Source organism: Setaria viridis, chromosome 6 (assembly GCF_005286985.2).
Source record: "Setaria viridis chromosome 6, Setaria_viridis_v4.0, whole genome shotgun sequence".
In the NCBI taxonomy this organism is placed as follows: domain Eukaryota; kingdom Viridiplantae; phylum Streptophyta; class Magnoliopsida; order Poales; family Poaceae; genus Setaria; species Setaria viridis.
Window position 1 is genome coordinate 26,508,501 of NC_048268.2, and position 27,838 is coordinate 26,536,338.

Below are 27,838 nucleotides of genomic sequence, written 5' to 3' on the forward strand. Positions count from 1 at the left end.
TAGATACCGAAGGGTTCTTTCTCCTAGCTTACACAAAGGATCATATCAACGATTTCTTGAAGCTCCGATTGTTAATTGTATCATCAGCACACCACCCAATTACAAAAAGGATGAGATCTAAGGTTTCTTGAGATCCATTGATTATTTGATTGCATCATTAGTACACCACTTAGAGCAAGGATAATTATTGCCATGTCATCTTAAGCCAACCTAATAAAAAAAACCCAACCGGTTGGGGAAGCAGTATTGCACTAAGAAGAAATCTCTAAGAAGAAATCTCAGACTGAGAAAACTTCCGAACCCTGACTTCACCCTATAGGGCCGCACTGTAACCTGGACCGACCACGACTAACTAGGTTGGCGACCACTGCAACTACCCCTGGTAGGAGAGTCCAAGTGCCACAGGCCAGCATACTGCCACTATTTTTTCAAGTTTTCTTTTCTGCCACCAGGACTTAATCGTGGTTGGTGTCTCCCTCAACTGGGGAGCTTACCATTACACTACTAGAGTGTTGGGTTAAGTCAACATAATAACTTAGCCATTGTGGACTACACCATTAAAACGTGATCCATCTCCACTCGCTCATTCTTTCATCAAACTTATTGAAGTGTTGTAGCCGGCTCTCTGCCGGGATGTAAACTTGCAGCATGCTTGCCTTCTCTCTTCTCCCTCTCTCCCAACTCATCATAAATCTAATATGACACTTAATATTATCTGCCTACTCATCTTATTATACTTGCTCGTAACGATAAAAACCTCTAGTTGGGTTATTCGGTTCCCTAATTCTTGCATAAATTCTGCAAGTGGCCACTGGCTAGCTGGGTAGGACCCCTAGCCTCCTCCCCCTTTGTCTTCTCAATTAGTTTTGTACGTGCGGTATGTTGTAAATCATTCAGCTATCTGCCACCGTTTCAAAGTATCTGAGTAAATAAACTTAGATCTAACAATCATGTATAAATACTATGCAGTGGTAACCATTCGTTAGTAATCATCAGCGGCACCATGAGGCTTTAGAGGTGAAAAACTTCTTTCGGTCCACGGTATAGTCATCTTTGTGATTAAAAAAATCATTTCCAAGAATAATATTTTGAGTTATTATTACCAGCTTTATAGGGATAAACAAAATCAGTGCTTTCAAAGTTACAAGATTTCCTCATTATTCTACTAGGGCTACCCAGGAGTAGCTAAGAAAAGCAGGTGTTACACAACATGACATAAATTAAAGAAAATTAAAATGGCGCTCTTCTAATTCATTTGTTACTTTATGGATCTCCTCACCAGATTTTAAACTTTGCCCTTTGGAAAAGCGCATTGAACTTCTTTCCAAGCTTGTTTGGTCCATATAACATCGATTATAAATATATGATGTGATATCTATTACAATTTTATAATAAAAGTATGATCCACTTCATTAATTAGTTGTCACAACCCAAAGTCCAGAGGATGGTACGGAGCATACATGTCCATCATTATGAACATATCTGAAAATTCTGAGTAATGTTTGAATGCATTTGAATTTGAATAATTCAAATTAAATAATTAATTATAAATATAAATGTATGCCTTGTGAAGCAACTTGAAAGTTCACCATAACATGTATGCTTGAAACATTTTGGAAAATTACTACGCTGCAAAAAAAAATGGACTTGGATGATTTTTCATATATTTGGAAAGTATTAAGCACTGCAGCGGCCAGATCTAACATAGCAAGTTAGCGACGCCCACTATGAATACAAGAGGTTAGTTTCACCAATTTCAACCAAGAACTGGAGTCTGGAGATACATTTCTCAAAAAAGATAGACAGTCGCAGCAGATATTCAGATTACAAGCAGTGTGCTTCAAAATCAGGTCAAATATGTTGGAATGCTCACAAGACATGCTTCACTAGCAGAAAAATAAAAGTACCAAGCATGTATGGATAGGTGGGTTTACGAATTTACAAAATTTCCTAGGTACAAACTAAGACACACTGAACATGGAAATAGCACCAGCATGATACTACAAGTTGGCGACCCTTTGTAAACTCAGGAGACTCCCTGGGTACAGACCAACTTCATGAAGACATCTCGTCTTCACTTCTGAAAGCACATTGTCCGTGGGATCATACAAGAGCAGCCCTCCCTTGTATGGAAGAAAGATAACAATCCTCGCGTCACCTAGCAACAATAGAGGTCTCACAAAAAAACTTGCCATAAGCTTGGTTGACCAATTCAGGAGCCCGTATGCTGTACACTCTTTCGAGGCCTGCGTTCCATGGTTGCCATGGAACGCAACCATGGATACCGTGGGCATCCATGTCAACCAAGCTTATGGCAACCATTGGAACGCAGGCCTCGCGGTCGGTCTCCACCACCCTTCTCCATCACCTGCTCCGTTGACAGTAAGAACGCTGCAGATCTGGACATCCTCATCAGGTTTATGATGCCAAGTCTTTGCGATGCAAGATAGCCTGAGCATCTTGTACTCCCCCGTGTAGTCCAAACGCTGTGAGCACCCCAGTGCGGCCGGTCATCTGGCAACCGGGCTCCGGCGAAACAGGAGACGGCCCCGGTGGCCGGATTGATCACAGAGCAGCAGCTTCCACTCAAAGCAGTGACGACGAAGATGTGAATGAGATCAAGGCGCGAGCACAAGCAAGAACCACGTCGATAAGGTTTGGATCGGCACCCGCTTGACGACATGGCCGGACAGGTCGTGCTTGAGGTCGTCACAGAAGGAGGCCACGATGAGAGGCCCTGGGTGGCGGGCGGCGTGTGCCTTGATGAAGACCGGGTCGGAGGTGAGTGACCGCCGTGGCCAGAAGATGGCGCGGAGGTGGCAGATCTCCTTGACCGGGAGCCGGCCACCACTATGCCAGAAAACATTTCCACTGGCGGTCAAAACCAGATTTTTGCTGGTGGGTCTGGCACCTGCCAGCAGAAATGGTCACTCTGCTGGCGGGTAGACACCCGCCAGCAGAGATATGATTTGTATTGATTTGTATTGATGGGCAATTAGAAAGCTCGTTAGCACGGATATTTTTAGAAAAAAATAAAAAACTGGCCACCTCGTGCTCCCGCATCCGGCAGCACCACTGCTGGCCCTGCACCCGCCGTCCGCCGAAAGGCCGCCCGAAGCTGCCCCGCCGCCCGAAGCTGAACACCTGCGCCGCCGCCGCCGCCGCAACTACCAAAGCTGAACGAACGTGCCGCTGGCGATGGCCATCCGCAGCTGCACCGCTGGCCAAGCCCGAGCAGGCAGCCTGTGCCGCTCCCATCCCCGCCGCCGCGCCCACCGCCCGCCGCTCGTCCCCGCCGCCACGCCCGCGCTCACCGCCCGCCGCTCCCGTCCCCGCCGCTCATCCCTACCGCCACGCCCGCGCTCGTCACCCGCCGCTCCTGCCTCCGTCTCCTAGAGATAAGGCAGAGAGAGACAGTGGAGAGAGAGGAACAATAAATAGATAAGGTAGATGGTGCTGCGCCTGCCTCCGTGCTTTAATTTGCATCTAGGACACCTGCTTTGTGCTGGTGGGTAGTGCAAATGGCATCCATTTGCACTGGCGCTTGGTTATATCACCCGCCAACAGAAATGCATTTGTGCTGACAGGTTTTAACGGGCTGGCCATTGCACCTTTTGTGCTGGCGGGTGGCATTCATACCCGCCAGCACTCAAAAATTAAGGTGCCAGCACAAATTATTTCTGGCGTAGTGCAGGACGTCGAACAGCTAGGAGTGGTAATGGATCATAGCCCACGTACCTCTTTCACAATCCAACTTAGCCCTATAAGTTCAAAATCATATAATATTATGACCTGGCCCTTATTGAGCCCGATCCTTAAATTTGCTAGGCTAAATTTTAGAGGACCCTTTACTACCCCTACAAACAGCACGTATAGAGGAAGGACGCCGTGGCTGCTGCTACCACGACTATTCCACCATGCCACCGTCATCTTCAAGCCACACACACAATCGTCGATCTCCCAACTACGGTCTTGCGTTGACAGAAGTTAGAAGAGGAGCCCACCACACCTCACCGAGGAGGCCATCGCCATGCAAGACCCCTCGCCGAAGTACCGCTATTATACCTTACACGTCAAAATGACCAAAGCACTGCACCGGATCCTGAACCTCCAAGGCAACGCAGAACGCATGGGGACCTCACCACACCACCACCGCACACCACTCTTTGGACACACCACCTTAAAGCGCACGGGAGCCTCGCCTCTCCCGCCATTGGACTCTCCGAGGATCCGGGTTTGATTCGCCGTCAGGGGTGACTTGGTACCACCGAGCCACTCCATAAATTTCACCTTCGCCTTACCATCACCGGGATCACAGCAGACCACACATGCGGATCCAAAGCTTCCAGCGAGCATGGGCCCTCCGCTCCTCCTCGCTGACACGGTCCCTTCCCGCACCTCTTCACTCACAGCCATGACGCCTCCTGTCGCATATCGCCCACGCAACCATAGGCGCGGGTTACCTCGTCGCAGTTCGCGGCCGCTTTGCCACACGCGGGCATCCACCATCACTACCACCGCCACCACCATCAAACCACCTCCACCCTTGGTCGCCTTCCCCCACCACTGGCGACACAAGCACTGCCGCAAGCCAAGCCGAGTCTCAAGAAGCGATGCCTCCAAGAAGGGCACGACGCCAAAGGCGCCGCCATTGCTCGTTCGTGCTGGACAGGGTTTTCACCTAGAGACACCCCGTGCAGCAGGTGTGGAAGCCTCACAATGATGCCCCCAACAGGGAGAATGACGCCCGAGGGTGCCACCGCCATCGCCATCAGCAAAAGCACCGGCATAGGCTTTTGCCCAGAGCACCATTCCATGTCTGCTGCACGTACATGGACCACCCCCGATAGTCGTCTCACGACTTGCCGCCGGGTATCGCTTGCGGCAGCTTCTCACTCCTCGTTGCCTCCGCGACGCCTGCGCCAGAAGGATGGCTCAGCACATCCTGCATCACCACCATGGTGCCACGAGCGTACCTTGCACTCTCCGACCCCACCACCACAGCGGCGCTGCAAAACTGTAGACCTACGCTGCCGTCGAGGAGAAGAGAAGGTGTCAGGAACCATTTCAGCCACCTTGCCTCCGCTCCCACCACCAGCTGTCCCAGCGCCGACCCACACGCAGCCACAGTCGCGCGGGTCAGGCTTCTTCCCGAGCCTTGTGCCCTCCTCCCCATCAACCTGGACGGCCGCCACCCAACACCCACCACGCCGGCTAGGGATGCCGCTCTCCCACCACCGGCAGCACCTATCCACACAAGGCACAGGGCAGGGCACAGCCAGCACCTAGCGGCGCATCTGCGGCAGGTGGCTGGCGACGCCATCGGTGCGGCGCGAGGGGCAGGCTAGCCGCGGGCACCCCGTCCCGCGTTGGCCGCCGCACGCTGTAGATCTGGCAAGGGGGGTCGGATCCGGTCCCCAGCACCCCAGATCCGCCGCCCCGCGCCGCCACCCCGGCCGGCGGAGCCGCACCGTACCGCTCCCCCACCTGGAAGCGACGCGCACCGCCCGAAAATTCCCCGCCACCGCCGTCCTAGGGGTCCGCGCGGACTTTCGACAAGCCCCACTGGCGGCGCCAGGGGAGGGGGGAGGGAGGGAGGGAGTGGCGGAGGCTAGTGGCACGGCCGCCGCCCGAGTCGCCCAAGCGGGGGTGACGCTTCATGGTTTATTGTTTTTAGTAGAATGAAATATTAATCACTCCAAAATATAGCATGTGTAGGAAGCAAACTGTGGCGATTTCACAAGAAATTTATTCTGTCACTTGTCCATATGCCAAGAGTACATTGCATGGAGGTACGGGAGAGAACAGGCGTTAGCTCTTCAGCTCCTAACGTGAATACACCTCCAGTTAAGGCCATGGATGAAACTTGATACTCTCTAATCACCACTGAAGCATTACTAATAGTTGATAACTTTACCTCTTTGTCACCCATTGCAGCTTTCAGATACCGGACAATGAACATGTACATTGTTGGAACTGTCAAGTTCCAGTGGAGCTTCTCCTTGGTCAGAACCTACTCTCTGGTGAAGGCATTGTCGCATAGGCATATCAAATCCTTAACATGTAAACATTGTTGCTTTCCCTGTACAGGACTACAGGTATAGTACTACATTATCAATTCTTCTATGCTAATCTGTTCTGCATCTTGGCTTTTGGAAAACTTATATTTTACTAGCAAATATGCCCGTACGTTGCAACGGGATAAAAAATATGAAATTTAAATAAAATTGGTCAAATAATTATATGTTTGTATAAATATCATTATTGCATAACTTACTGCACTTTCAAACAACCGTGTACCATTCATTTAGAGCTAGATTTTATTTGATATAATGAAATATAAGACACATATACTGCGTGTGGCGGCAGGCTTGCATCTATAAAATGCTAACCGCACTTAAAATATTGAGAAAGTTAATGTCTTTTAAGCTTTTTGAATTGCATAGCATATACTATCAGCAGTCCATTTTACATTGAGAGCTTTCAAGCAAATATGCCAAGCTTTATCTCTTCCAATTCCATCAGACAAACTTGAACCACATGTTTCTACAGGCGTCCAGACATCCAGTCCAGTAAGAACCGGCAGCGCCAGAGAGCGCCTCCTCTTCTACTTGCGCCTCCAGTCCTCCAAGCGCCAGGCACCCGCACCCCCCAAAGCCGATTGTCTGCTTGCCCCGCGCCCCCACGCCGTGGTGCCGCCGCTATTGCTTGAGCCACGCGAATTCAACAGCCTGGCAGCCCGCTTTCTCCTTGGCGCCACCGACCGCCGATTCCTCATCTGCACCGCTTACTCCACCTGTGAGGCCGACAAACACGAGCCCTGCCGACGTCGTCCGGCTCTCGTGGCAGCAGCGGTGCTCAATTCGGCGGCACCTGCGGTTTGATTCACGTCGACAGTGCTTGTCCGCTCGATTCGGTGGCGACAGTAAAGTCAGCACCTTTCTGCTCCTCTTCTTCAGGTAGCAGTAGCACAGAAGCATCGCACCGGCGCCATGCAGTTGTTCAAGGCAAGGCTGTTATTCTCCGATTGGACCTTCGATGCGCAGCAAGTGTTTATCTCCGTGTTATCGAACGCCGGGCTTCAGTGGCAATGCACCTACGCCTCGGCGTGCTGCTTGCCGGCCATGGCCGCCCGACCTCGCTGTGTGCCTGTGCGGGCTCTTGACAAGTGCGTGGCCGTGGAACCGGGCCGGTGTTCTCGGGTAGGAACGGACGGAGGAGAGGGAGCCGAACGGCGTCGCGCGGCCGAAGAGGCAGGGATGGGCGGGGAGGGTGGCTGCATCCACCGGAGAGCGGGAGAGGTAGGGACGGGCGGAGGAGGAGGCTCGAGCGAGAGGCAGGGGCGGCTGGAGTGCTGGATGGGTAGGGAGGGAGCCGCAGACTGGAACGATTCGCTCGTAAACGGAGTCGATTCCGGGACCCACGTGTCAATGATCCAAATTACAATAAATTAATAATTAGGTCCACCTGCCAACGAGATTAGGTTGGACCAAATAAAAAAAAAGTGAGCAAAAGCGTTCCTCACTTTAATAATAGGTAAGATAACTTTCGCAAGTAGTGGCGTCTGGTACGTCCGTTAAGGGAAAGGTTGTAAGGAAAAAAACATTTGTTGATGCATATGTTCATAGTCATTGCTTTTCATCTTGGGTTGAAAATACATTTGACTGACGATTCTATACTATGTTCCAAAGAACCGATTTAGGGTTGCTGGAGTGTTCAGGGATGCATTGAAGATCAAGACTCCTCAAGAACACATCCATGCTACCAAAAGTGCTTAAGTAATCCATCAAAGGTTTAGCACAAGTTTAGGAGAGTGATTAGTGCTAGGATAGGCCTAGAGAGTAGTGAGTGCAAGGTGTGCCGACCTTATGATCAGGTTTTAAAGTGAACCATCGCTATACAAGAGGTGTGCCAGCGTCTTAGAGTCTTGGTGGCTCGTCGGCAAGTCTTCAACCCTCCGGCTTGGTGTGGAGCGGCGTCGACAACCTTGTGCGGGAAACATGGAGACCCCTCCCTTCGTAGAGAAGCTCCTTAGTAGAGATGGCATCAAGGAGCCTTTGTAGCAAGTCAAGAAGCACCTTAGGAGAGACTTGGTAACCGGAAAGTAATACTCTTGTGTGAGTACTTTAACAACGTGGACTAGTGATAGCTTAGTGCCTACCGATACCACGGGATAAATCATCGTGTCAAAAGTTTTGCTTCTCCTCATCCTAACCTATTACGTTTCCGCATTTTATACTTCCAACTTGTGTACCTTTACTTTTCTTAGAGTAGTATCTTGATAGGATTGGCTATAGGTTGCAAAATTTGTTTTAGGATAAGGGTTCCACACTAGATCAACCATAGAATGTTACATGCAAAGTAGTGGAAGTCATAGGTTAAGTTTTTAAGTTGCCTAATTCATCGCAAGCACAGATTCGTCGCGCTGCCCCGGCGGCCTCGTCGACCACCGTGACAGGGAACGGTGCCTCCCCGTCGTGGCGGAGGACGCTGCGGACGGGAGCGGCGCGGTGGTTCCGCGCGTAGGAGTCGTCGGTGATCATGGAGTGCCAGCTCTTGCAGACGGCCTTGAACCTCGTCGCTGACGACGGCGGCACGCGAGCCAGGATGTTGCGGATCGGGAGGTCCGGGAGACTGACGGCGGCGGCGTCATCGGACACGTCCTCGGCGTCGTCCACCGGCAGCATGGGCTCGTCTTCGCAAGGGGCGACGACATCGTCGTCGATTTGGTCCTCATCGTTATCCACCGGCGTCATGGATTCGTCTTCGCAACGGGTGGTGCCCCCGCCGTTGTCCACCGGCGTCATGGACATGTTCTCGCAACGGGTGGTGTCGTCGGCGTTTTCCACCGGCAGCATGGCCTCGTCTGTGCAAGGGGTGGTGCCATCCTCGTCATGGAAGGAGGTGGAGGTCGAAGCCTTGGCGGCACGCTAGGGTTTCCGCACGGCTATGCTCGTTCAAAGGAACTTGTAGCTGCGGATTTGATCACCTCTGAAGTCGGTTTTGTTGAGGGGCAGGGCCATAGAATTCCCTTCCATCTTCGAAAGGTGAAAACGGATCCGAGATGGTTGGCTTTTGATTGCACATTAAACCATGATTTAATTGGAGATCAAATCCTAATCATAAACGTACAGGCCTTTGCACTGAAAAGATCATGTTTGGTTTTTGCCTGAACAGATTATCAATTTGCACTTTACAAAGTTTAACCTTTTTATCAGGGTCTAAAAATTAGGATTTTGACCAATTTATATTTGTATTCACATCCAGAAAGAACATTGACAATGTACAACATAATTTCGCCACAGTTGAGGACATACTGGCCAGTTAAAACCAAATAGTGCCAAATAATGAAAAGGTATCAAGAGACTGCAATTGTTCCCGCACTGAAAAAGTAACATGAAGGAAAACTTGTAGTGATGCAACACAGGTATCATTGAGATTTCCACGGCATATTTTGCAGCATGCAGAAACTTATGGGCCACAGAATGAACAATGTTTTCCCTGCTTCACAAACAAAAATTCCTTATTGAAAAAGTGACTGCAGCATTCCATTCCATCTTTACTGCTGGGCCTCTGGCTCTTTCTTCTCCAGGTACCTGCAAATTCAAGTTTCGGCATTAAAGCTTTTTATGCGCTAGCTTCTTATCACTGCATTAAAGATAGGACTATGACCCTTATAAAGAAAAACAGAGTATGATATAGGAACAAGTAAAAAAAATGCTGTCGAATGAAACAGTAATCATGGCTGACTTTTGGTATTGAATTACTATACTGAAGGAACAAATTCACTGCATGAGCCTTACCCCTGAGCCCTAGCCCAACGAGAAAACTGATAAAGCTGAACGCTTTCATTGGAAGCATGGCATGCCAGAAGCAAGTAATTTCGAGGTTGTACCATCCATGCAAACCTCATAAAGAGTCCAGAATACACACACATTGCTGCATAAAAACACAAGCATAAATGATGGTTCAATACTTCCATGTAACCTATTGAATAGAAATCACGAGAACAATGACCAATTATTTAACCTACCTGCTGTCATATTGCCGGATATCATTTCAGGAGGCTTGTTCATGTCAACCAAACCCTAGGAGTAAAACAAAAATTCAAGAGTTTCAATTACAAGGTACAATTTAGTTGTCAGCGAAAAAACATAAGTTAAAAATGAAGGTGAAACATGTGAGGTAATGGGAGCTAAATGCAAACCTTTAACTATATACTATGATATAACATGGTTTATACATTTCCGACAAAAAAATAGCTAGAAACGTAATAATCTTTGCAGGTCGATGTAAATATTACAGAATGTTTGAATTGAAAGAAAGAACCTGATGTTAGATCATTGGTCAGTCCAAACAAATGAGCAGGTCCAACTTAAGTTACTTAGCATCCATGAAAAAAAACCTGATGCTAGATCGTTGCTAAATATCTCAGAATGATAGCTGGCTCTGAAATTTTAAACCAGGCTTGCCAGCTACGCACCCCGACTCCCCCCAAGTAAAAGTGTAATTACAGCGATCCTTCAGAAGTTCAGATACAGGTCCGGCATTAAAAAAAGTATCAATGCACAAAAGCAAGATCTTTCTTTATAATACTGACAGCCGGAACAGATTCCATGATACAATTAAATACCAGTTAACTTCTATACTGACAAATATGATTTAGCTCCATAAAGATTTTCAAGCAAATCGAAAGACTCCTCGATGAAGATGTAGTAACACTCAGGTGTAGATATATTACATAAGTTGTTGATCCAATGATTCAAATCAGTGCCTAATCTGTTTTTATCAAAAACAGCAGCACTCTTGACCCAAACAATCTAAGAATTATTTATGTTGGAAAAGGTTCATCGATATACATGAATACTGAAATGTGCAATTAATTTCCCCAAAAAATTAAATCCCTGTGGGGCAGCTGGAAACACCCTGTAAGTATTAATTGCAAGTCTGCAGTACTGACACTAACTCAATGTACCTGTTTCTCTCACCGGACATGAATCACACAGTTGAGAAATGAGGAAACAAGTAACATTTTTACAGGTTAAACTGGTACAGCAGGCATTTGTTCTTGTTTCTAGACATTTCCTCTGTCTAATTAATAATAAGCCAAAAGCAAGAACCTTCTGCTTTGGAATCCTGACTTCTGAATTATATTCCCTACCAGATGTTCCTCACACAGAAGGATTTTTCCAATCCAAATTCTCTCAAGAGCACCATGTTCGACTAATTAAAACTACGACACCACTAGCATCATTATCATGCACCGCAATTAGAATAGCCGTGTTGTTAAAATCGACCAAATCACACAGATTTATAGGGGAAAAAAACCAAGCATATCTGCAGGCGCGTACCGCGATGACGAAGCCCCAGTTGGCGACAGGGCCCCAGAAGTGGGTGGTCTTGGGGCCGACGGGGCTGTTCAGGAACGACTTGAGCACCGTCGCCATGGCGGAACCCGCTCCCCGCGGAAGCTGAAATCACCTGCCCAGGCCACGCATACCGAATCACCACATCGAATTCAGGGGGGGAGGAAGCAGCGCGGAATCGTGGGCGGCGGTCTCGACAGGACGTAGGATCCAATCGTAGGGTTCCGCGAGAGGATCCACCAGCCTGGAGAGGGGAGGGAGGGATACCTCGCGCAGATTTCGCCGACGGCGGCGGCGGGGTCGAGTCGACGAGCGAGGGCGACGAATTGGGGGGGGGGGGGGGGGGGGGGGGGGGGGGGGGGGGGGGGGGGGAGGGGGTGAGGAGGAAGGGAAGCAGAGAGGATTTGGTGGAGTCGACGGAGTAGTTGGGAAATGGGGAATAGTAGAAGTGGGCCCTAGACGCTATCTTCGCATCCGACGGTCAAGGCCTCGAGGGAGCCAATATGTAAATCTAGGTCAAACTTGAAAAAAATTTAAAAAGATTCTTGAACGATTCTTCTGGGCAAGCACATATAGAGGACAAATTGTTTTCTGAATAAGGGGACGCTAAGCCAAATAATCAATAATTCATTGTGCGCCAAAACTTCGGTCGTGATGGAGCAATGAGAATTCAGAAAATGTCATGTGTTACAGTGCTAGGATAGCTTCGTGGCAGAACATGTATGATGTATGAAACCAAAGTTTTCCATGTCACGTTGTTACATTGTTCAATCTGTGGTAATAATACATAATTTGTATGATGGAAGCATGCGCTTCAGAGTTTCCTTTCCTCGGCCTCAGGGTCATCTTCTTTACTCTTGGGCCTCCGGCTCTTTCTTCTTCCCAAGGAACCTGCAAAAATCCAAACTCCGGCATAAGCTTCTATTTTCGGCACAAACACCAGCATTAATATGCTTCTTATTAGGCTCAGTGCGAAAACAAATGGGTCAAAGCAGAGTGCTTCTATTGAAATGGTATTGGTTGGAGCACGTGGCAGAGATGATGTTTCGTCGAACTTTTGATGAAAACTTGTGTGAACTTAAACGAATTCAGTGCAGATATGTCTTACCCCTGAGCCCTAGCCCAGCGAGACAGCTGGTAGAGCTGGACGCATTCGTTGCAGCTGTGGGTTACCATGAGGAAGTAGTTGCGGGGCCGTACCATCCATGCGAACCTGACGAAGAGGGCAGAATACACGCACAGAACTGCAGGAGAAACAGAAACATCAACAATGGTCGGATACGTAGAAATCGCAAATTTGAGACGTGGAAATCCCCAAAATGTTTCGCCTACCTCCCGTCATATTGCCGGATATCATCTCAGGAGGCTTCTTGGTGTCGGCCACACTCTGTAAATTCAAACAAAACGAAAAATTCAGAGGGCTGTCACTTGGAAATGAAGGCGAGTGCTGCCAGTAACTATACAATTGCACCTAGCCACTATCTTCTTAAGTATATGGAGCGGGCGTAGGCTTGGGTGGTCAGCTCCTTAGAGTGCGGAGCTGGTCATCCTGGGTTCGATTCCCACGGGTACAAAATCATAGATGATGGTGTTGAAGCAATCATGATAAGAGAATAGTATTTTGGCAATACCGACCGCAAATTCTTTAAGCACAACTTCAAAAGAGTACGAGTAATTGTCGCTCCCTCACAACTCTACTTGACCCTTTAGGACCCTCCGATTCTTACTCGATACAAAAATCTAGTGCTATAGAACTGTCTAGCCAATTCCTCCTGAGCTCTTCTAATTACCTCTCACAAGCTTTGAATGAGACCTTGATGTTTGACTTTGGCTTGATTTTATTTCCAGAGGCTCCACCCCCCTTACTTATATGGTTTCATCCAAGAAGCTCAACGCTCAAATTCTAGTAGAACTATAAGTTTTAATAGCACACCTTTATTGAGTCCTAATCCGAGTCACCGTACACCGTTGAGTCCGGTGCCGGACGAAACGGCCGAGCCTTAAACCTTGTCCCATGCCACGCCTTGGGGGCGGTGGGAGGCTACCCTCTAGCCTCTATATCTTCTTAAGAATATATAATTAATAAATAAAATGGCAAAAAATATTTTTGACGAAATGTATATGAACTGTACCTCATCATTACACGATAAAAGCTGAGCAACAGTATGTGTTCATGATTCAAGTTCGATTATTTTGGTTGCACGCATCGTGGATGAAGCCATCTTTTTTTTCCCCAAAATTTATTTCAGATCTGCGGAGTAATGTACTATACAACACATGAAAAACACTTCCTCCGTCCTAAATTACTATTCATTTTAGCTTTTTTAGATAGATCAATTTTGCTATGCATCTAGACATAAGTTTATATCTAGGTGCATATCAAAATGTGTATCTAAAAAGACAAAATGAATAGTAATTTGGGATGGGGGGAGTAATAGGCAGTTTTATGTGTAAGATAGATTGGGTTGGAGGGCAATAAATCTTAGCAAAATAGACAAAGATAATTGACCGAAAGATGAACTCAGTCAGCGCGATCATCCGTGGGCTGCAAATTTGCAGCCTAAATTTAGCTACGATCTGTACTATATGCAGAGCGGACGGAGGATGATGGCCTTAACAAGACCAAATCGACTGGCCTGCAAGGCACAGTTCAATTCATCTCTAGGACAACAGCCGTTCAAATTTTTGAACTGTTTGATTCAAAATAAACCAGCAGTGCGACTCTGACTGACTGACCCACGAAATGACCTACGAAAGTGACTCGGTCAGTCATCCAGACTCACTGAAGTCAAACTGCCTATCAGATGTGTTATTGCTCATGCACGGAGAGGCCAAAGTCTCTCAACACAGCAGAGATCGCGACGCTCGGCTACAGAAATGGAATCAGCGTGTAGCAGAGCAGTGGTGCGTACCGCGAGGATGATGCCCCAGTTGGAGACGGGGCCCCAGAAGTGCGTCGTCTTGGGGCCCAACGGGCTGTTCAGGAACGCCTTGAACGCCGCCGACATGGCGCCGGGAGAGAGGCCGGCCGACCGGAGATGAGGGGGAGGGCGTCCGGGGGGGGAGCCCGGGGAAGAAGACTGGCCGAGCTAGATTCTCTCTCTGCGGAGTTGTTGGAGCAAGAGCAGAGAGTGATGGGATGGGATCATCGGATATGATGGCAATCGTAGACCCATACGCTCGCTACTTTTTATCGTGACGTCCGGCGGCTTTGGAAGCAATAGGTTAGCGTACGGTCCACATCGTGCTGACTGTACTGGATTACGAGCGATCATTAACAAAAGGAAAAGAAAAGCTGCAATCTAACGTGTATTATTATGCGATGCTACTTAAGCTGCGAAATGAGAGGAATCATATTCCCGGTCAAGAAAAATGAAGGAATCCTCTCCCCTAATAATAATTTAAAGAAAGGAACTGGAGCACTCTGAGCGATGATGGAATTCGATGTGTGATAATTTGCGCTTGTTCTTTTTCTGTTTTTTTTTTGTCGAAGAGTAAGTTTGTTCCTGTTGGATTGTATGGAAGGAGAGGGTTATGATACTTTTGAAATCGGCCTTGGTTGACTCAAGGTGTGTAGAGATTAGGATTATGGACTTAGTCGACTCAGTGGTTACGTGGTTGTTTAGGAACTGTTAGACGTTTTTTTTGGCTAACACACGAACGCACACGATCTTGCGGCGTGCGCAGGGGCTTGCTACAGCACCTTAGCGTAGGCCGGTTTGACCGCTTACACGGACCAGTCTAACCAGTTGTCGAGTAAGCCGACGGTAGACCTTCGAACGCTCACCCGGGAAGGATCCCGTCGGGGCAGGCACATGCAGGGTTGCTCTAGGATCGGCAGGTCACCTAGAGCGCCTTCAAACGTCGTCAAGACGAAGGAAGAACAGTAGATTGGTAGATTGGAAAAGCTAGGGCAAAAGAATAAAGGAAAAGATACAAAATAGTAGATTGGTTTCTGTCGATTGGATTGATGTCCTCAATCGGCCAAATCCGGAGGGAAGATCTTCCCCATGTAGAAGTCGAAACCCTAATACAAATCGTGCTAAATTACAACGCCTACTCGGATTACACAGAGCCAGACCGCTCAAACCGGCCTGGGCAACCGGTCTGACCCTGGGTGCAGATCTTGCGAAGGTCGTATCTCCCTCATCCAAAATCCAAATCAGACGTTCTATATATGAATCTTGATCTACTCAGTGAGATCTACGCAATGGGGGAGTCCAATATTCATTTAGAGTACTTTGATCCTACCGGTCTGACCGGTGGGATCAGTCGGTCTTACCTGCCTGCACAGGGTGCTGATCTTCCCGAGGGCATAACTCTCTCATCCGAAGTCCAAATCGGATGTTCCATATATGCATTTTGATCGTCTCGATGAGAGCTACGCCATGATGAAGTACAATTTGTACTTTGGGAACTTTCCCTAAACCGGTCTGACCGGTTGGGAGACCAGTCTAAACAGGTCTGACCAGATCTACCCAGACCTGCTATTTTTGGGCGTCATCAGGAACTAACTTCTAGCACGTTTCTCTTCATTTCCGCTACAGTAACAATCCTAATGCTACATTGGGTTCAACGTCATGCATAGCTTTGGACACAAGAAGTGGAAAATAGGAGACAGTAATCTTTTTCCCCTTCATCCATATGCGAGAGTGATACAATTTTTTTTGTTTCAGAATGTTTGGTGGAAGTTTTCTAGATGTGCATCTTTAAATGTTGCAAACAAAATGTTCTTCCCCCTACATTTCATTAAGACATTGCCAATAATGGAGTGCACCCTCTGTTCTTCGTTAGAAATCAGTCACTTTAGGAACTCCTTTTTTCTGTCTCTAATACATGCATCGTTGGGCCGTTTGACGTTTGTTATAAAAATCATTGAATGCTACTCCCTCCATCCCAAATTACTATTCATGTTAGTATTTATAGGTACAAAAATTTTGTTATACACCTAAATATATATTATATCTAGATATATACTAAAAATTATGTATATAGAAAAGTCAAAACGAATAGTAATTTGAGACAGAGGGAGTACATTACAAAATCATATTTTCTAGGGGCCACTATTAATGGTGTTAAAAAACAAGACCAAGCCTATTTTATCTTCTCCAACTTATGGCAGCTCTGCCTGATCAATTATGCGAGAAGAGAGACCAAGAATCTATTTACTCGATGGAAAAGAAAAAAGCACTGCAATTTGACACTGGCAGCATGTATTGATAAATCCCTATTCTCACGAAGAAAGTATCGAAGCATCACTCCGCTTTATCCATCCACATGTATGTACGCTTGTCCATCACTGAGAGCAACAATAAAAGCCCCGGGGCCTCCCATGGCTTGAGGAGCAGTCATACATCTTCAGTTTACGAAAGCATTGTAACAGTAACTAATAAACAGAGCAGCAAAAGGATGAATGAATGAAGGCCATTCTTTCTGTACAATAGACATACAAGTTACAACAAGGTGTGGCTTGTTTTACAACAAGAGATCATGTCTGTTATTTTCGGTCAACAGTTAAAGTTAGATATGACGCGGCTACCCACCCTGCTCATCGTCTTCGATATGAAAGCTGATGCTGCTTGCTACTTGAAGATTCACTGCTGCCCTCGAGTCCCTTCTGATATTCCTTCTGAAGCTTTTCAAGACGACTGGAGGACACCTGATGACCTGAAAAATAGAAGCGGAAAGAACCATGGATTGCTTATTGTAATCTAACAGGGGTGGCTGATTTCCATAACTGGCATATGAAACAGTTCATGGTAAATTTGCTAATTCACTCATCCAGATAAAGGGGGTGGAGCTTTCTAGATTTTCTTTCATGTCTGAATGTTAAAAAAGTGAAAACGAACATGCAGGTGTAGTTAGCTAAGTTTGAAAGTTCAGTGCTCTATCAGAATAGAACTGAAACAAGAAATAAAAAAGATAATAGTGGCAACATGTTATAGTGTGAACTAATCAAGCAACAGAAGCATCAACATTAAAGTTACATAAATAAGGTTAGTGAAACTAATTGGTTAATAGAACAATTAACAACAAAGAGATTTGATATAATACTTGTTATTAATATCATACTGATGAATTCTATTCTTTTATTACTACACAAAAGACACAAATTGTTGTAACAAAACAGAAAGCAACAAATCGGAAATAATTTCAGAAAATAGCACAAAACAGCTTTTAGTTTTTCCAAGATGGGCAAATTAAAAGGAAGAAATGGACCATGTATGAATAAGAGCACATTTGTCCCAAAGCAACTCACATAAAAACATGACAACATGTCACAAACTCTATGATTTGCACAATAAGTTTATTACCTTAAATGTAAAGGAAATTGGCAATAAAACATCTGGATCAGTCGACTCCTCGGGGAATTTCTCAAGGCCTGTAGGAGCTTCTCGAAAGGCAATTTGACCCGACAGTAGGATAGCAATTGAATATTTCTCAATATATATTTAAAATGTGGCTTCAAGCAAAAGTGACAGAAGAAAAAAGAACTCACCAAACCATCATGACAGAATCTCAGTAGAGCCAATACAAATTGGAAAACTACCTTAATACCCTGTTAGTATCAACCAGTGATCAGAAAATAGCGACCAGATCAAAAAAGTATCTAAGTGAACAGCATAATCTTTTAGTCTTCTACAGATTGGTAGCATAATAATTAAAAATTAAATGAATAATAGGACACTGCAACAGGCACTAATATGATCTTATGAAAGAAATAGAAATTCATGTAAAAAGTTATGACTTGTAAAAAGAAAAAGGAACCATGGGCACATCATTCAACTACATTTTAAGTCAAAACATGTTATGTAAACTAGTGGGGTTTCCTAATGAAAGGAGTCTCACGGATATAAAAGTTACACTAGTTATGAAGCAACACTGCTTGAAAGAACAGTCAACTAACACAAGAGGCCCAGACGCACTTTAAACATGAAATATATATATGGCAGAATAAGTTTCTAACCTCATAAAGAAAGACATCCCAAACTCTAAGAGTTAGGTGAAACAGGAAGGAATATGCGAAAACTGTGATAAACCATTGCCTTGCATACATGCTTGGGGTTATCATTTCTTCAACAAAGTGTTGTCCCAATTTTGACATGTGCTCCATAACTAATTTCTCAAACTGGGACAGATACTGCTGCAAAAGTGGCAAGCCAGCCTGTTGCAACCTGCAAGGGTATAAAAAGAATCAGAAGATTACAGGATGCAGGTTTGTTCAAGAGAACCAATGTTGACAATTTCACATCCCTTGCATTACTAATTACTCAAACTGAAGTTGGACACTGCTTGCACAAGAACATGTGGCCATGGACATAAAGAGTACATTTTACTTAGTAATTTATCATTTAGATACATCAGATACGATAGAAAATTCGTATTTGAGACGATAGGCAGCCATGAAACATGCATTATGAATCCCTAAAGTATAATCTACTGGAATCCAAATCTAATTCCTTAAGTTCAATTACCCGATACAAGCCTTCCATTGGCACGTGAATGCATCCTCATTGATATAAAGAAGCAGCAGCCCAGCTAAACATCCCATTCCCTGTGAAATGATTGTGTAAATAACATGTATTATTCCAGAGATCTTTGCATCAAAAAATTAGGCCTGCAGAGTCAACACAAACCTGCACATATCCAACATCCCTACCATAGACAGAATATGCTTTCAAAATGTTATACAAGGATCTTTGACCCGGACCATGCCTTTGTTGGAAGAAAATATGAGATGGAAATGTCCGTGATATGTCCCGAATAATTTCCAATTCAGAGGCCAATGTCTCATATATCACCAGTGCCTGTCCAAATGAACAATGGCACCAATAAGATTGATAAAGTAGAATAAGAACACTACTCTACATGGTACTCTTATCATTAAAAAATAAAAGTTCAAACTATAATAGAAACCAAATATTGAAAAGTAGGCCAGATATTCTTTCAAAACTGCCACACCTTAAAAAACTAGCAACAACTTCAGTCAGGTCAGGATTGAGTATAATGGAGTTAAATGTACAAATAGCACATCAAAATGGGGTTCAATAGGACCCAATGCTCATGTGAGTAATGGTCTTATCATATAATTATATATAATCTCCACAAGTACAGATATTTTATTTCCTAACAGCACTGGCAGGATTTAGATGAGCTAGACCGTAACGCATTCTGTGAAGTTTCCCTGTTTCTCAATAGCCTAACTAGGCAAACCACAATCATATAAAATGCCAAAAGATGTAAGAAGAAATTATCAAAATCAGTACCTCATAAACCCCAGGGTTCATTAGCGAGCGGTCTCGGCTGCCTGAAATCAAAGCCAAACAAATCATCTAAGACAATCAGGAACTCTTTCCTTATTCGCCTTATAACCACATGGGTTCCTTCTAACCCAGTGCTTCCAGTCACTACCACAAACACATACCATCTTCCTCCATTTTCTCATCCTTCTTTCCTCCCTACGGTAACAGCAAAAGCAAAATAAAATAAAAGCACCTGTGTAAGGTAGCTTGTTATAGAAAAAAAGGTGCAGTAATTTATCTACGCAAGTGAATTCATCTGAAAAAGAATGATAATGTAGTGCTGGAGGCACGAAAATGATAGTAGTAAGAAGTGTGCTTTGTCAGTGAAGTAGTAGAATGTATTAGAACCATTCTCGGGTTACTTGCTGAAATAACCAAAACCCAAGCTTAAGCACAGCAATGTAACAGCCACTAGAAAAAGTAGGAAGTAATATCCAGAATGATTTTATTACAACATACAGGAACTGACTAACATATTGAATTGGTCTAAGGTTTTTCTTTTAAGGGTCCTAACGGTTAAAAAAACGTCTCCAACAGAGCCCTCAACCAAGCCCCGCCTATCATACGCACCATCAACCATTGCCCCGAGCTCCAGTGGAGCTCCTACCGAGATCTCATCCAGCGGCGAGACCAACTGCCAGGACGCGCCCCTGGCCCGGAAGCCTCCCAATCGCTACCGCTCCCGCGCCGCCGGCCACCTCCCACGGACCATCGCCGGGGCAGAACCAGGAATCAAGGAGAGAGAAAGCGTACCTGGCAAATCGAACGCCCATGGGGACCTGTGGTGGGAGCGGCGCCGCCCGCGCCGCCCCTCCGCGGCCCCCCCCCCCCCCCCCCCCCCCCCCCCCCGCCCCGACGCCGACGCCTACCTCGGCCCCCGTGCCGATGGGAGCCACGGCGGCCCGCCCTGACCCTTGCGCCGACGGGGAGCGGCGGAACGCGCCCGGCCCCTGTGCGTGCCAATGGGGAGCCGCGGCGGCCCCGTCTCCTGGCCCCTGCACGGCAGCACCTGCAGCACGGGCCTGCTACCACGGCACTGATTGGAGTTGGAGAGCACAAAGGGGGGAAAGCCGTTGAGTGAGCACTAAGCAGATATTCCCTCCGTCGGCTAATTTTAAATTCGATCAAATTCAAATAAAATATTACTATCATTTATTATACAAAATAAATATCAATATATTAATCATGTAATATATTTTCATACTAAATCTAAATCTATTTGGAGATATGAATTGTGGCGGAACTGCCCAACTTAAACTGGCTTAAGTGCGCCAATTGCTGTCAAAACAGTAATTATCCAAAATTGTAAGTCCGGTAGTCCGTCAATGTCCCTAGGACTCCTCGAAACGTCCACGACGTGATCCATAGTCATACATCAGGATCACTTCCGTGATGGGAAGGTATCAACAAATATTACATTTTTACATACATATCGGGATGCGAATTATTATAAACCATAGTTTGAAACAAACTTGACAGTGCAAGTTAGAGTAGTTCTAAGAATTTAAAACCTAAAACAGTCTAGGTAAATAATTAAACAACTGAGTTTTATTCTAGAGTATTATGAGACTCGTAAAATACCCTAGTTCTTCAGGGCTTCTCCCTCAGCAGACTCCTGCTGAGTTTCTAAAACAACAACGATCAGCGGACTCCTGCTGAGTTTCTGAAACAACAACGAAGGATCCCCTAAGTACGAGGGTGCTCAGCAAGACTGACCCGACTAACCAATATAGATAGTTTTTCCAAAACTGAATGATGGCTGTTTGGTGTACTGGCTGACTCACATTTTGCGGAAAAGGCTTACTATAAATGGAACCTTAATTTTATTCTTTTATTTCTGTTTAGTTGTTACCTAACCAGTCTAGATGAATAAAAAATTTTGAGCACTCAGTGGCACTAAGTCATACAGCATATTTATTCCAGGAAAAATATTATATTCAACCAGATTACACTACAATGCTATTGGTCATCAAGTGCATTCATGTCCGAGAATTGCGGCGATCTGGACCGATTTACATCCTGCGGGAGATACCCGACCACCAGCTATGTACAACTGTCCAGGTTGCACATAACGACCTTTCGAGTAGCCGCACCCAAAGTTTCGGAATATGACTACCCGAACCCAAGGATGCAGCCCCACATGGGACCCCACGTCTGGCCTGATCTCCATGTGAGTTTGAGGCTACGCCCCTGCCATTCTCCAACACGTCAAGCACGGGTACGAAATATTCCCGATCAGAGAGCCAACTAACCTACCAGACTTTACTGTCCCATACCCAATAAGCAACCAGGTAAAAATCACTTGATCAAAGGTTAAGACAACGATCGGGCCTTAACCAAATTAACTTAGCAGACAGAACTACCATCTCTAACTTCTTTCCACAATTCCAAATTCCAGGCTATTTTCCTTGATTAACATGTACGACCAAATTTACCTTAAAGTTAAGCAATCAAGTTGCTTGAAAGTATCTAAGCATTACTAAGCATAGGATAGTTACTAATTAGTGAACAAGTGGCAAAGATGTCCTCTAAACAAGGTAGGATCATGCACAAGAGTAGGTTTCAATCAACTCCTAGACTTAATGCATTCATAAAGAAAATAACCAATAATTGGACACATGAATAATAACTCCAAAGTAGATAGGCATAGATGCACCAAGGCTTGCCTTGATCCAAAAAAGGTTAGTGTCTTCCAACGATCCTGCTTCGCATGGGATCAACTCAACAATCTCCTCAAACTCCGAAGGTTCTTTAGATAATTCCAAGAATTTCACTTCTGGAGTTTCAGTGTCTACGATTTAGTACATGCAGGAGTTAGAGATGCAAACTTTTGAACACATGACTATACAACTTTCCTTCATGATAAAGTTGCAAGCCAACAAGTGACTATACAACCTATCTTCATGATAAAGTTGCAAGCCAACGCTAAACTACCCATAAAGATTAACCCACAAATTTTAATTCCTTTATCTACCCTATCTTAAGCTTTTTCCTTTATTTTAGAAAAGCATTATAATAACTTTCTAATCTCAAAACTTAATTCCTTTGATTTAATAATAATTTGTGAATAAGAAAACATTATTCAGAATTTTATGCATTTAATAAAGGTTAAGCATTTATTTAAATACCTTAATCAAAAGGCATTAAATAAATACCTAAATTTTATTATTTTTCCTAGATTTGAAGAATTTTAATGCATAAAGGAAAATAAAACAATCCTGATAAAATTGGTTTCACCAATTTTGGAAAATTCTGTAATTGATCTGAGGGATTCTTTTGCCAACTTTGAAGTACAAAAGTTAGTTGAGCTTGCTAAGATTTATAAAGATGACTTCTATGATTATGACTGCATAAAGCTTGCAGGTGACCTTCGTATATTCATTGATGAAGTCAGAAATGATGATAATTTTGACACTTGTACTGATCTTGGTAACCTTGCTGAGAAGATGGTTTAAACTGGAAGAGATACAGCTTTTCCTTTGGTGTATCATCTCATTGAACTTGCATTGATTTTGCCGGTGGCAACAACAACAATTGAAAGAGTCTTCTCTGCTATGAATATTATCAAGACTGAATGAAGAAATAAAATGAATGATGATTGGCTGAATAGTAGCATGATGTGCTATATTGAGTGGGATTTGTTTGCGTATATTGAAGATGAAAAAATTCTAAAGCGCTTCAAGGCTTAAGAAACCGTAAGATGAATTTGCCAAACGAGGGCTCAAGGTGCGTGTTGTTTACTTGTATTAGTCTATTTCAATACATAATGTTATCTTGCTTTATAAAGGGCTGAAATGTTGAAAATTTTTATGTAGAATTGAGGACGTCGGAACAAGTGGAAGTGGTGTTAATTCATGAAGACATGTATGGTTCTTTTTTTATCATGGAAGACTCTTAATTTGGTAGTTTTCTACCTTCAATGTTCTATGTATTGTTTGAATCTATTGGTTGAACACTTGAAATCTAGATAATTATATAATTATTTGTGCTTTTAGAAAAATATGTTATATCTAATAGTGTATGGCTAGTAAGATTTTAAGCCTTATATTAGTTAGCCCGGGGCGGAGCCCGTTTCTGGATCCGCCACTGAGAATATGGGTTTGTGTGAAAAATCATAAGCATATGATACCTTAATAATGTCAGCGAGATTGATCCTAAAGGTTAATCATTCTCTCCATCTTTTTGTGATCCAATGAGATGGATACTAAGGTCCCGTTTGGTAGGACTTCTTAAAGTGCTTCTCCATCGATTTTTGGTGAAGCCCTACCAAAGGGGCAATTTCAAAATGGTTTCACCACTAAAGACGGGGAGAAGCCACAAAATGGTTTACACTAGAGAGGAGAAGCCGAAAAAAGTGGCTTTACCGGCTTCTCCTCTCTCTCCAAGCATTACGTGATCATAAAATTACCTATATTGCCATTGAGAAGCCGTTTTACCAAACATTTCGCAAAATGACTTCAGCTCCACTTGAAAAGCGACTCCGCCAAAGAAGCCGAAGCTGAAGCCGTTTTGTGAGAAGCCGAAGCTCTACCAAACAGGGCCTTATTGCACAATGTAACAATATAAAGTAAGGGCTCATTTGGCAGGGCTGTGGATGTGGCTGAAACAGCTCCGGCTGTAGCTTCTCTGGTGAAGCAGCTTCTCTAGTGGAGCTGAAGCTGTTCTGAAAAGTGTTTGGCAAAATGGCTTCTCCTGTATCTTTAGGAATGATTGTGAGAGATCAAATGTCCTATATGCCCTTGACTATGTGGATTGTTTGAATAGATGAATTGAATGCTTAACATTTATTTATATTTGAGTTAATTAGGAATTTAAAAAATAAAAGGATTATTGTTTAAGGAATAATAAAAAGGATTATTTTTCCTCTTTATTTTTTTCTTTTTCCTTAATCCGGTCCACATCCTTCCAGTCCTCTCTTTTTTCTCTTTGTTTTTTCTATTTCTCCACACCACCGCAATCCATCCTCATGACTCTTCGTAATTTGAGTTCATTAGAAATTGTGAATATAAACTAAAGGGATTCATGCACCTGTAGTTACAAAAGTAGGCATAATCCTTACATCACATGCAACCATACAAGCTAATAATTATAAAAGTACCCATAATCCTTACATAGCATGCAACCATACAAGCTAACTGACATGATGAAGATGATCTAGAAAGGAAGATTGCTCTAGCAAGATCATCTCGGAATTTATCCATGGTCTGATCATCAGTTTCCGTATTGGATGTATCTCCAGCATCTTGAGAGACATAGTGCTTCCTATATCTTGAAGGTATAGTGGGCATATAATCGGGATTCTGATCGCATTTGCAGAAATCCTTATCTTGTGCATGGTTTTCACGTACGAAGTTATGGAGACACATGCTTGCAGCAACAATCATCATTTTCTTCTCCATTGGGTAACTCGGCATCTTGAGAAGGATTCTCCACACACCAAAAGAGCGCTCTACCACATTGCGAATACTTGAATGCAAATGGTTAAAATGCTCTTGCTCACCGTTTCGAGCAGGACCTTTCCTCCAATCTGTCACATGATACCTTTCACCCTTGTATGGTGCCAAGTATCCAAGTCTATTTGGGTATCCAGCATCAACCATATAATATTTTCCTAAACACACATGTAGAAAATTGAAGGTTGTGAGCCGCATGCATTTGTGTACAGATATGAGAAAAGATCAAGATAGGTAATCTGACATACCTAGAGGGGGGTGTGGAAAGGTGGTGTGATCATGTCGAAGTGCATGGAAGAACACATTAGTATCATGCATAGACCCAGGCTGACCAGTAGATGCATAAGTGAACCTCATGTCGAAATCAACAGCACCAACAACATTTTGTGTCGCTTTGCCACTCTGGCCAATGTACCTAATAAGGTCTTTCGAATGTGGTGTCGCTGAAATGTGAGTGCCATCCAAAGCTCCAATGCAATCTTTAAAGTGTGGCATCATCCTACGATCATTACTAATCCTAGGATGTGTAGTAGAGAATTTTAGGTCAATTGGCCTTATGTAGTTTGCACTCATAGCCACCATACGGATCAATACCTCAAATTTTCTACTAATTGTTTCTGCGGAGTGCTTGAATATACCATCTACACCTTTGTTGGCCATACCTTGCCCACACACAAGAAGGCAAATAGCCAATGATTCCATAGAACTCATATGAAGAGATGACTGTAGTCCACAGTTACCCACTAACAGATCATGCAAATTGTAAAGTAGAGATGCATTCATTCAGAATTGCTTATGACTTTCACCTGGAGTGTTCAGCTTTTCCATTGTCCAACCGAATCCACTTTGTGATGGAGTTCTAACATCATTATTGTCATGAAGTACTTGCAAGAAATAAGAACAGTGGTAAATTGATAATTCTAAGCAGACCGCAACAATCCTAGAGTGTTTTTAACCCACTCATCATCATCAAACATCTCATCATCAGAAGATTCGTATCTGTTCATGACATAAACAACACTCATGAATTAACTGAAGGCATACAAATATTACAAAGTACAGACTTCAAATTGTAGCATACATATTTAAAATTAAATTATAGCATACAGATTACAAAGGCATACAAATAAAATTGGAGCATACATATTTCAAATTAAATTGTAGCATACATCAAAGGATACGAGATTGCATGGTACAAGCATACTGCACAAACTACTTAGGCACATCATTTCTACTCATCCATTCATACTTCCTCTTCAGCCAATCAAACCTCTCTTTAGAAGTATCTAGAGTCATGAACATCTCTCGTTCAGCCCTCTTGGTAAAAACTAGAGATGCAACAAAATGTTCATTTATGGAGGGAAGAGCCCCACAATCCTTGACCAAAGCCATGACATCCTGGATGGAACAACCAGATGTATCCTCCCTCCTTGCAATGAACTCACAAGGTGCAGCTGTCCTCTTATTCATCTCCACAATCTTGCCCATTTGTTTCTAAAACCAGTGATCTGCACTTGTCTTAGGTTTCTTTCCCTTCATGTTACTAGCCCCTCTACCTCTTGTTAAACCTTGCACACTCCTAGGTGTCACCTCCTCTGGCTCACTATCATCATCATTGTCTACTTCATCTTTGTCATCAATAGGAATTGGAGAATTGTCACAAGACAATTTTGTTGGGGAAGGTGCTATACCACTTGAAGTGGACCAATCTTCATCACCTGTGCTCCTCAGGTCTTCATACATAATGCCTCTTCAGTTTGTAGTCCTTTCAGCTTGAATCTAGTAGAGCCCTTTATATCCTAAAATGCAATATTCAGATAACAATCATTTGCCATGTGGTAAAATGAAAATTTTGAAACAACTGCAACATAAATTCTACTTACTTTTGCTGTTTTCTTCCACCAAGCCTCTGACATTACAATATTCTTCCTAGATTCATCCCATCCAATCCCAGTCTCCTTATTTTTCAATTGCTTCCAAATACCATAATCTTGCTTCGACTTGTCCCATTTATTCTTGAATTGCTTTCTAGTATAGTCATTTCCAATCCTCTCTTTAAACCTTATTATCACATTCTTGTAACCGGTCTTACTCAAATGAGTACTTGATCTATTTCCTTTTAAAACTTCATTAGCAAAAATCTCACAAATTATCGTATTGTTCTCATCACACCAATTAGCCAAACTGTTGCTAACAAAATCAGTTTGATAAGGGAAAAGCAGCAAGTAAAGTCTACTGCACATTCATTCAAAGATGGGTCATGGCTGGCTGCTCACTAACAACAATGCAACATTTATCTACCAGCATGCTAGAATGCAACATTACATTCAGATATATTCATATAGCAATTCCATTGGCACATCATGTTTCATTCATGGTAGTCAGTGGTCATACCTTGGATCGGTGAGGTCGATGTCCATTGATGCAGGTGCAGGAGCTATCCTAGCTGCCGGTGGTGGCGTAGGTGCGCAGCCACCTCGCCGGCGACTTGAGGAGCCCCGAACTAGACCAGAGCAGGCTCAAACTGGCAGCCGCTCATGGCCATGTTCGTCGGCACAAACCTCCTATGAAACCGTCTCCTTGGTGGTCAATGCTGATGTTCCACTGTCAATGTTGGAAGTGCTGTTGACGCTCATTATTGACACACATTTAGTACTATTTAACCAGTATTTTCATGCTTATTCTTATACTAACCCACCACTTGGCACCTGAAATA

At 44.2% G+C, this 27,838-nt stretch overlaps 3 protein-coding genes, 1 long non-coding RNA gene and 1 pseudogene across 4 annotated transcripts; all 5 read right to left on the minus strand.

Annotated features, from left to right (window-relative positions):
* Positions 1 to 1,898: 1,898 nt before the first annotated feature.
* Positions 1,899 to 3,723, minus strand: LOC117859948 (uncharacterized). The gene is made up of 2 exons (XR_004641345.2): positions 3,049 to 3,723; positions 1,899 to 2,911 (listed from the first exon to the last, which is right to left on the minus strand). It is a non-coding gene; the product is annotated as an uncharacterized lncRNA (long non-coding RNA).
* Positions 3,724 to 9,324: 5,601 nt separating this feature from the next.
* Positions 9,325 to 11,723, minus strand: LOC117862259 (mitochondrial pyruvate carrier 1). Its single transcript, XM_034745792.2, has 5 exons — positions 11,634 to 11,723; positions 11,352 to 11,481; positions 10,034 to 10,088; positions 9,804 to 9,939; positions 9,325 to 9,596 (listed from the first exon to the last, which is right to left on the minus strand). Exons 2-5 carry the CDS (start codon positions 11,445 to 11,447, stop codon positions 9,560 to 9,562), a joined length of 324 nt encoding a protein of 107 aa, XP_034601683.1. The 5' UTR covers positions 11,448 to 11,481; positions 11,634 to 11,723; the 3' UTR covers positions 9,325 to 9,559.
* Positions 11,724 to 11,973: 250 nt separating this feature from the next.
* Positions 11,974 to 14,536, minus strand: LOC117859905 (mitochondrial pyruvate carrier 1). The gene is made up of 4 exons (XM_034743098.2): positions 14,279 to 14,536; positions 12,699 to 12,753; positions 12,475 to 12,610; positions 11,974 to 12,257 (listed from the first exon to the last, which is right to left on the minus strand). Exons 1-4 carry the CDS (start codon positions 14,372 to 14,374, stop codon positions 12,218 to 12,220), a joined length of 327 nt encoding a protein of 108 aa, XP_034598989.1. The 5' UTR covers positions 14,375 to 14,536; the 3' UTR covers positions 11,974 to 12,217.
* A 2,240-nt stretch (positions 14,537 to 16,776) lies between these two features.
* LOC117862029 (uncharacterized) lies at positions 16,777 to 20,491 on the minus strand. The gene is made up of 8 exons (XM_034745538.2): positions 20,423 to 20,491; positions 19,792 to 19,825; positions 19,634 to 19,674; positions 19,004 to 19,174; positions 18,842 to 18,921; positions 18,334 to 18,541; positions 17,681 to 17,925; positions 16,777 to 17,033 (listed from the first exon to the last, which is right to left on the minus strand). Exons 2-8 carry the CDS (start codon positions 19,802 to 19,804, stop codon positions 17,006 to 17,008), a joined length of 786 nt encoding a protein of 261 aa, XP_034601429.1. The 5' UTR covers positions 19,805 to 19,825; positions 20,423 to 20,491; the 3' UTR covers positions 16,777 to 17,005.
* Positions 20,492 to 26,042: 5,551 nt separating this feature from the next.
* On the minus strand, positions 26,043 to 27,542 carry LOC117861852 (uncharacterized; annotated as a pseudogene).
* Between the last annotated feature and the right edge of the window lie 296 nt (positions 27,543 to 27,838).

What these genes read in the sequence shown, in the direction of transcription:
- LOC117862259 (XM_034745792.2), bottom strand. Translation starts at nt 11,447, where the DNA reads ATGGCGACGGTGCTCAAGTCGTTCCTGAACAGCCCCGTCGGCCCCAAG. An exon ending in ATCCGGCAATATGACAGCAG is followed by an intron (nt 9,940 to 10,033) that starts GTAGGTTAAATA and finishes GTTTTTATGCAG; the next exon opens with CAATGTGTGTGTATTCTGGA. An exon ending in CGTTGGGCTAGGGCTCAGGG is followed by an intron (nt 9,597 to 9,803) that starts GTAAGGCTCATG and finishes TTGAATTTGCAG; the next exon opens with GTACCTGGAGAAGAAAGAGC.
- LOC117862029 (XM_034745538.2), bottom strand. An exon ending in CAATGGAAGGCTTGTATCGG is followed by an intron (nt 18,542 to 18,841) that starts GTAATTGAACTT and finishes ATACCCTTGCAG; the next exon opens with GTTGCAACAGGCTGGCTTGC. An exon ending in GGGATGTCTTTCTTTATGAG is followed by an intron (nt 17,926 to 18,333) that starts GTTAGAAACTTA and finishes TGATACTAACAG; the next exon opens with GGTATTAAGGTAGTTTTCCA.
- LOC117859905 (XM_034743098.2), bottom strand. Translation starts at nt 14,374, where the DNA reads ATGTCGGCGGCGTTCAAGGCGTTCCTGAACAGCCCGTTGGGCCCCAAG. An exon ending in ATCCGGCAATATGACGGGAG is followed by an intron (nt 12,611 to 12,698) that starts GTAGGCGAAACA and finishes TTTCTCCTGCAG; the next exon opens with TTCTGTGCGTGTATTCTGCC. An exon ending in CGCTGGGCTAGGGCTCAGGG is followed by an intron (nt 12,258 to 12,474) that starts GTAAGACATATC and finishes GGATTTTTGCAG; the next exon opens with GTTCCTTGGGAAGAAGAAAG.